Below are 9476 nucleotides of genomic sequence, written 5' to 3'. Positions count from 1 at the left end.
TAGACAAAGTTCTTTGGGTAGATGTGATATCTTTTATTAGACCAACTAAGTAGTTGGAAAAATTGTTCCTTGCAAACTTTTGGGCACCAATACCATTCAAGGATGTTTGTGGCCACAAGCTTTCAAAGCATTATGGACAGACAGACAAAGGTTTTTATAATGTTAGAATGTATATGTGCGTGTGCATGTACATGTATAGCCTCCAGAGTTATTTATCTTGTGTTGACATAATACAAGTATGGGAATCCTGAGTTTAATGCATCTGTTTTGTATGAATAATGTCATTATAGGACAACAATGCCATCAAACTTATAACCTTTCCTAGTTTACAATTCTTGTTTTATCTTTACACTATAGAGCATTATTATTATTTCTGATAAGTTATTTCAGGTTCATGTGTTCTACAAAAGCTGTCTGTATATATCAAGGAAAGGGAACAAACTCTTATTTGGATTTGACACACTAAGTATTCTGCAGACTTCTTATAACTTTTGAATTTGGACTTTTTCTAGCTTCTTGCCTTTTTTAAAAATGGAAAAATATGTTCTGAAATGTTGAATGCATTTAAATCTACTGAAATGCAATTTTTAAATCAAAAAATGTCCAGTAACATGAAAACTTAATAAAAAATATTTTTCTAGACACCTCTGAAAGAAAAAATGTGTTAAATTGTTCATTTTGATGATTTGTTATAAGCATTGACATCTGTATTTCCTCAGAAGCAGGTTCAACACCAAGCAGTCACTTCATCATCATCCCCTTTTAATGACTCTTCTTTTAGAAATGAAGGTCATGGGGGAATTATCAGTTATTACTGTCTTGCATGTCACTCTGTATGCGATATACTGGCTTGTACAATTGCTTAACTTAATGCTGTTGCCTTTTCGGAATTTTGTTTTGTTTTTCTATTTGTTCTTGAAGCAGGAAACCAAGTCTCCCCCTGTGTCACCAGTCGGTTCACCTCCTGCTTCTCCTTCTAGTTACCAGAGAGTGCCCTTGAGTTATGGATACAGCAAATCAAGGAGTGGGCATGAACAGAAGCATGGAGGTAGGATAAAATACAAGATGCAGTAGTTCTGCATTGTTGTTTTTGTTTTCTTCATTCTTCAGTGCTTCTGAGTCATGAATGCAGTCAAGGAACTAGTCTAATAATTTCTGATTTGAATTGTATCTGTCCTTAGGAACATAATCTGTCCTTATTTTATTTTATGCAGCTTTGCTGCCTTATTATTCAGTCCTACGTTCCTGTTTGTTTTCCTGTAAATTAGTTATCATGAGTAGATCTGTGTGCAACTGTCCATAAAGGAAGGTTAACACAACATTTTTGGCAAGCCTACACGCAGTATATCTTAGCAATTGAGTCTTATGAATGGTTTCACTATGTAAGTATTTTTTTTAAATGAAAAGAACAAACCCTACTCCTGATCTCAATGACTGCTGTACCAGATTTATAGTGAGGCTTTGTTTGCAAGGAAGGACAGTAATCTCCCTGGTTACATAACAAAAATAACAGGGAGGCATGAATGAAAAAACAAGAACCCAATGTAATGGGAACCCAGAGGAAATGAAATACAGAAATATATATAGGCACTTTCAGCTTAATCTTAACACTATTGACGTTAGTAGTACGTCATTTATTTATTTATTTATTTATTTATTTTTGAGGGAGGTGACTTTTAGGCCTTAAACCAGAGGTGAGCAAAATATGGTCTGCAGGCTGGATCTGGCCCACCAAGGGATTTTTGTCTGGCCTGCGGTAGGTCTCCTGGTCCAACCCAGCCCAGGCACAGGGCAGCCCAGGCCATGCTGCATGTGGCTGGTCCTGCTGCTTCGGGCATGCAGTGGAGCTGGGATGGCGCAGCAGCGGATTCACTTCTAGCAGCCCTGGCAGTGGCATCTGTTTCTGGCTGTTGCCACTGTTGGACCCAGTGCTGCCTCCCAGGCATCCCAGCCCGTCTGCCCCACAGACGGGGATTGTGGCCTGTGGTGTGGTGACAGTGTGGGGGCAGTCATGATCCACCGCCTGCACAGCCCTATGATGGGTGCAGGTTCTTGGGCCAGGACATACAGATGGTGGATTGTAGCTCTGTCCTGGACCCTGGCTCTGCGCTGTCTCTGTCCCAAGATCCTGCACTTGGTCCCAGATGCAGCTCTCTGCCTGCCCACGGCCCCATTCTGTCTGCCTAGCTGCATGCCCTGCCCATGCAGATCCTGGCTGGTCTTCATGGAGACCCAGGATCGTGGGGTGGTGACAGTGTGGGGCTAGGGCCCCGAGGGAGAAATGCAGTCTGTTTCCTGCATGCCTCTGTCTGCAGAACTGGCACCTGTTGCATGGTCATGTGGGCAGTGGATCATAGCTTGGCCCTGGGCCCTGCTGTGATCCCAGACCTGCCCGCCTGTCCCACTGCCAGATGCCACTCCCTGCCGGCCTGTGATCCCATCCCAGCTGCCTGCCCAAGTGCAGAACAGAGCCACTTAGGGAGTTTTGGTGGGTTGTTGTGTGGGGAGCAGGGGGTGTTGACCTGGCCCCCAACAGCTCACCAGAACTCCCTCTGTGGCCTGTGAGCCAAAATAATTTCCCGCTGCTACCTTAAACAGTTACATACTAAACTGTATAGTGGATTGGGAGCTACGGAGGCACCTTGAGTGGGGAGGGGAGGCCATGGGGTCTCAGCAAACGTGAAACCTTGGGGAGGCAGAGGGAATGTGATGTCAGCTTCACAAAGTTAATCTTTTTAGTCCATTTCATGTTTAATATGATCTGAAATTAGGGATCTTGGCCCATAGAACACTGTAAAATATCCTTTCTGCATCAGATTCCTCAACTGGGTTTGTGTGTTAATTGTTTTTGTTAGTTTTGACAGTTCTGTTGCTTGGAACCACAAAGCCATGTGGTCTCATCTTCTAATTCAGACTCTAAGTACGGTAGTATATTTCACAACTTCCTTCCTGCCTCTTCCCTGACACTGAAGCCTATTTGCAAAGGAGAAACCTAGATACTAGTACAGCAGGAAAAAAGAGCTTAGCAGCTTGGTTTTTCTTAGAATTAGGTTTAATTATTGCAAGTAGAGCAGGGAGTAAAAGCAAGTGGGTTGTTTTTAAAAAAAGAGAGAGATTTTATTTATTTATTTTTTAAAACCTGGACAAGTTTTGAGGTTTTCTTGAATTACAGCTTTCATCAGGAGAATTTGAAGTTGTGTGTGACTCATAGTGGTCACCTTGAAAAAAGTGCTGTTAGGATACTCTAGCAGAATAAATTAGGTTTCAAAATCAGAGGTATATGGAGGAGTTTCAGGGTTCCCTCCCTTTATGTCCACTTACTTATTCTACTTTAAAAATATCCTTGTTCTTAAACACGCCATTATGTTTGCTGCAATGTAATGGGAGACTCCTCACTTTGTGTAAATGGAAATAATCATTCCTCTTATTCCTTAATTTGAGTTCAGATTCTGAGAGGTGCTGAGCCCTCTCTTTGTTTCTCAGTTAAAAAGTGTATTCTAAAAAAAATGGTATTTGCAAGGGTAATAACTGGGCAAAAGTCACCCCTGGAATATGCTTTATAAAAAAAAATGCTTAAATATAAAATATGGCTTCAGCGTAAGTACAAGGAAATTAGCAATTTTCAAGTCAACTGTCTGGACATTTGTCATTATATTCTGTGCAGTATTTGGTATTCTGGCTTGCTCTGTGGTTGCTTAACATGGATGAGAGAAATCTAGAAGACGGCAGATATTATAGTTTCAAGGTTTCATAGTTTCTGGGGTCGGAAGGGACCTGAGCAGATCATCTAGTCCGACCCCCTGCCATGGCAGGAAAGAGTACTGGGATCAAATGACCCCAGCAAGATGTTCATCCAGCCTCCTCTTAAACACCCAGGGTAGGAGCCTGCACCACTTCTCTTGGAAGCTGGTTCCAGTTCCTAGCCGCCCTGACTGTGAAGTAGCGCCTCCTGATATCTAACCTAAACCTACCTCTGCCAGCTTGTGACCATTATTCCTGGTCACTCCTGCCGGTGCTCAGGGGAACAGTGACTCCCCCAATGCCTGCTGGTCCCCCCCCACTAGTTTATAACTGGCCACAAGATCCCCCCTCAGCCTTCTCTTTTGGAGGCTGAACAGGTTCAGGTCCCGTAGCCTCTCCTCATAGGGCCTGCCCTGCTGTCCCCGATCATGCGAGTGGCCCTCCTCTGGACCCTCTCCATGCTGTCCACATCCCTCTTGAAGTGCGGCACCCAGAACTGGACGCAGTACTCCAGCTGCGGCCTGACCAGTGCCGCATAGAGGGGGAGTATCACCTCTTTGGACCTGTTCAAGATGCATCTGTAGATGCATGACAAGGTGCGGTTGGCCTTCCTGACTGCATCCCCACACTGCCGGCCCATGTTCATCTTGGAGTCAATGATGATTATACCTCAGTTTAACTTTTTTTTCCTCCTCATTATTTGCAATATCTTCTAAGTATTCTAGACACGTTAACCTGTATAGCCTTTTGTGTTTTCACATGGCAAACATGCAATTTCTTTGCGATATATGGGACTATTGTGTTTCAAAGTAACTTCAGCCTGGAACATCTTATCTCTCCAAAGCATCCATGTTTGGATATGAACGTGATGGTTACTGATGCCAGCATGCTTCCTAGCATGAGCTTTAATTGTTTCAGGTAGAGCAGGGAGCACAAAACTTATTTTTTGAGAGTACTTAAAAGCATGTGGGTTATTTGTATTTATTGTATAACTATTCTGGTAATTGAATGATTAGTGACTAAAAACCTTGGACATTCAAGAATCTTCCATATTTAGATTTCAGTCAGTTTCGTGGCAGAAAAATGTTATCATCTAATTCTGTCTTTGATAATGTTTTCTTAAAACTGTTAGATTTAAAAAAGAAAGTGAAAAATAAACTCCTTGAATACAACAGTTGAGAATTTACCACATTCATTATTTATTCAGTTTACTGCAATAGAATCTTGCAGAGCTGCTGCAGGTGGTTGTGTAGATATGCATTTCAACAACCACCTTTAAAGCAAGTCTTGTTAATCTGATAGGATGCAATGACAACTCCTACTATTAATGCTTGACGAGTAACTATGAAATAATACAGGAAGCAGGCAGAATTTGGTTCAGGAGATAAGACTGTTCAGTTTAGCAATCCTCCATCTTGTAGTGTTAAGTTGCTATTTTAATCATATGCAACCTAATTGATTTTTCTTTATTTTCATTTAAAAAAAAACCTTATAGCTTCCTATGAATCCAGACATTCTGCTCATCAACAGGATGGATCAGCAGCAGGGAATTATGGAGCCAAATCTGCGCATGGGCAACTTAGTAGGGTAATGTCTTACATGTGGGTTTAATAATAATCATAATAATAATAACAATAATGAACCCAAAAGAGTAACATGCATGAAGGTCTAGTTGGCTGCTTACAGATGTGAAAAAAACAGAACAAAACAGAGCTTTACTTTCAGCTTGGCATGCTGCACACCAAGTGCAGCACATGCCCAGAAGAGCATCACAGCACTTAGACCTGACTTGTCCAAAGTCTTTATAGATCGTGCACTTCAGCAGCACTTGAATTAGCTTTAGATAAAAGCACCAAAAAGCCCTACTGAAGCAACTGATCTATACAGACAGGTGAGCCAGATCAAACTGACACACTTTCTCTACTGGTAAAGTGCTTTTTTTTTTTTTTTTTTGGGGGGGGGGTGGTTTCCACATCTGTCAGCAGTGATTCTTGTTAAAGTAACTTGTACTCAGGGAAGATGCATGCCATTGTAAGGCACACAGCCATCCCCAGTGCTGTCTGGGAGGGATGCTCTAACCAGGATCTGCTTACTTGCTTCTGCTCATATGCCAAACTTGAAAATATATCAGTGAAGCAGCTTTCGGAGTGCCTTCTCCCACTCTTGGAGTAGTTTCATGGGCAGATTTTTAGGTCTGGCATGTGAGAGCCAGGAGCAGGGGACAAGCAAGATGTGTTCTAAATAGCAAATGAAAAAACTCCAGAGATTCATTTACAAGAATTTAAAATTTGTAAAAGCTAGGTTATATACAACTTAATATATAGGATTATTTTCAGAAATTAAAAACAATCTGTGAAATAATTTTTATTTTTAATATTCCTCTCTGGTGTTTGCAGCCTATTGATCAGACCAGTCTTGTAGTGCAATGGCTCTCAACTTTGTTAGACTCGTAGTGCAATGGCTCTCAACTTTGTTAGACTCAAGCACCCTTTGGAAAATGCTACTTCGTAGCTTTGACTTGTTTCTTGCCTACAGAAAAATAACAGAGCATTTCTTTTGTTGCACAAAACTCAGATCACAACATGTTAGAATGTTTTTGATGCTATGGATTTTTATTTGAACTCTCTGGGTTTATTGTGTGAATTACCTCTTTTTTTAAGTGGCTGTTTTTTTGTAGGTGTTTTTATCCTTCCTCTACAAGGAGAGACATAGATTAGAACGTATGGAAATAGACTGTTTTTTTTCACTTGGTGTTGATTCCCTTCCTTCTCCATCCACACCTCTGCTCAGTATTCCAAAGACTGGAGCTCCTCAAGAAGTATTTTTCTTTTCGTTTGGCATATCGATTTTGTATTTATGTTTTCTACCAAGAGGGGTGAACATGGTATACTGTAAATCCTATTTGTCAATGTTTCGTTTATGCATTAGTGTTTTTTGCAGCAAAAGAATTCAAAGCTGTCCTGATCTGAATCACATAATAGCTGGAGAATAGTTTTAAATACTTGCTTCTATTTATCACTTGGCAACTATATTCCTATTAACTAGTTTTGCAAGTAATACACTCAAAATGAACAAAATAGTTTGATTTATAATATACAGTTTCTTCTTTTTTTCTGCTACTTGCATTCTATTTTAAACTTTTTGAATAATTTAAGAGAGTATTTGCTCACTCGGCTGATTTGAATAAGGTCAGTAGTTCTCATTGTTTAAGTGCTTTGACACCTTTTTCTAGGATTATGTGAAAATGAGAAAATGCAACCTGCGTGTTCAGCTAAAGTATTATGAATAGTAGCATGGCAGAGTGTTGGTATTGTGAAGATTCAGACACCTCAGTGCAATCTGATAGGGTGGGTGAGCCTTTAGTTTTGTCAGATTTACAGCAGCCAAAAGTGGAGAACCTTTCTTTCTCTTTCTTCTCTGCTTGCTTTTGTTCTGCTTCAATTTAAGGCAGTTAGCCTTTTCCTAAAGCTCAGCTGCATCAGGAACTAGGAAAACACCACTCCATAATAAATTCCTGCCTGGTGAATATGTGAATTCAGATGGAAGATGTGCAGGAGAGAAGGAAAATACATTAGGAGCCTGTCATTTGGCTTTGGTGATGATTTTTTTGTATCATTCTCCAAGTCTTTCGGTGTCAACTTTTTAAAGAGATTTAGGAAGTTGGGTTTCTGGACATGATTAGGTGTTTCCCTGAAACTCTTTTTCAGTTAAAATTGGCTTTTTTGACGGAATGATTGTATTTCAGAAAAGGTGAGGTAGGAGGTCAGATGACTTGTTAGGGAGGTGGAATGAGAAAGATTTAATGAAGTAGAATAGAGGATGTGAATTAACCTGTGTATTAACGAAATGTGTGTTAAGTGGTTATTCGTGGTACTGTCTATGCCCCCAGTGATTGTCACACCAATACAGTCAACTGTGGAATTATGGTACTGAGTTTGATTTGGTGGAGCATTATGTTCTTCTTAATTTTTGTAACAACTTTATCATCTTTCTTTTAGGATTTTGTAAAATGGGAATTGTAAAGAAAGAGGCTTATAAAAGGTTCATTTCCCCAAGTGTGCTTTTATTTTAGGAAGTGGTAAAATTTTACAGACCACTATACATGGGTAAAATATACCTACTTTATCAGAATACCTACTTTATCAGAATAAATAAATCAGTCCAGTCACAGCAGATCTGACAGACAAAGAAACATTACAACAGTTGCATGAACCCTAGAAGAGACTGACAGCTGAGCCTGTTTAAAATGACTCCACCAAAAAGTCTAATCAAATAAGCCATTAGTAGCCTTATGATGCCTTATTTCTGGTGCCCAGACCAAGAGCCCTTTGTGGTCTGTAAATTCCTTTCTAAACTTAACTGCCTTTGTTCAAGCTCAAAACCTATCACTTCTCTATGCAAGGAATTATCCTCTTATTTCACAATGACCAGTACCCAGCATAAGCTCTTTGTCCATCAAGAATAGCCATGTGAGAACAGAATCAGAAATATAATATCTTCCTCTGGAGAGTTCGTTCCAGGGCTAAAGTTAGTAATGGGAGAACTGATGGCAATGAGGGTGAGCCTTGGTGTCTGGTTGTAGTAACACAGGTTCAAATCCTTCATGAGCTGGCAGTACAGTAGTGTTTCTTAATTAGTGTTGGTGAACAGAGATGCTGTAAAGCCACTCTGACTTTATGCAGAATCCTTGAACTCTGAGATTAGAAGTATAAAATATTCAAAGGATATTAACCATTCAAACAGTATACTCAATTTTGAGGCTAACAATGAAAATGTCAGTCACTGCAGTGTTTCCAATAAACACTCCATACTGGAGGAGCCAATAAATATTTTGATTTTTGCAAGTATTTAAGGCTGAATTTTACACAGTTTCTGTTTTATGTTGTTGGTTGTGCAGTTGTCTCTTGAAAATGTGTCACCCTAGCAATCAAAGGCTGTCAGTAACTTGTTCAAGTTAAGATTGAGCAAGTGGTAGCAACGGCAGAGAATTTTAAGGATGAAAAGTAATTCATTATATAAAGTCACTGCTAATTAATACGGATGTATGTTTGTTGCTGATATTGTTTCCATGATCAAGTCTACCGGTGGGCGGGGCCCGACTCATTTACAATAAGGACTGGTTATAGGTCCTGTAAAGGTGTTATGGGTGCAACACTCACAGTTTTGTGCTTTGTGCTATTATTATGCAAGATGTCCTCAGCAAAAACAAGAATAAAGCCAAGTGACTTTTAGTTGCAGGGGGTTTTTTTTTTTCAACAAGTAGTCAACATCTTATAACAGTACTTTTTTCCCCTCTGATCTATCTATTATTGGCAAAACTTATCAATTCAATTTTACAAACTTTACTATATTGGAAGAAAAACAGAAGTTGCTTTTTTAATTAGTTTGAAAGTGTGATTTGTTTGTTGAGTTTTGAATAATATTTGCTGACAAATACAGAGAGTTTACTCAAAATTATTAAAATTCTATGTTTTCCTACACTTTCCAGTATGTAAGTAAATACAAGCAGAAAACAGCCCCCCACAACTCTATTAAAATATACCTGTCCCAAGCAGAGATTTTTCATAGTTTCATACTTGGTAGGGTTGGATGGGACCTGAGCAGATAGAGTCCGACCCCCTGCCATGGCAGGAAAGAGTACTGGAGTCAAACGACCCCAGCAAGGTGTTCATCTAACCTCCTCTTAAACACCCGCAGGGTAGGAGCCTGCACCACTTCTCTTGGAAACTGGTTCC

The 9476-nt window shown here is 40.0% G+C and overlaps 1 protein-coding gene across 12 annotated transcripts in view; it reads left to right on the top strand.

Moving 5' to 3' along the window:
- The window catches only part of REPS2 (RALBP1 associated Eps domain containing 2), a 152470-nt gene that overhangs the window by 52275 nt on the left and 90719 nt on the right, over positions 1-9476 (top strand). For 7 of the 12 annotated variants that reach the window (XM_019529256.1, XM_019529266.1, XM_019529254.1 and 4 more), the window contains 2 exons: positions 922-1048; positions 5237-5328. In XM_019529256.1, the coding sequence (XP_019384801.1) occupies positions 922-1048; positions 5237-5328 (219 nt within the window). The remainder of the gene's footprint in view (positions 1-921; positions 1049-5236; positions 5329-9476) is intronic. The other 5 variants (XM_019529265.1, XM_019529255.1, XM_019529258.1 and 2 more) reach the window with 2 other exon arrangements.

Source organism: Crocodylus porosus, unplaced genomic scaffold, assembly GCF_001723895.1.
Source record: "Crocodylus porosus isolate Cpor-Errol unplaced genomic scaffold, CroPor_comp1, whole genome shotgun sequence".
NCBI classification, from domain to species: Eukaryota; Metazoa; Chordata; order Crocodylia; family Crocodylidae; genus Crocodylus; species Crocodylus porosus.
The sequence above is the reverse complement of the archived record's forward strand: the minus strand, read 5'-3'. Positions and strand labels throughout refer to the sequence as shown.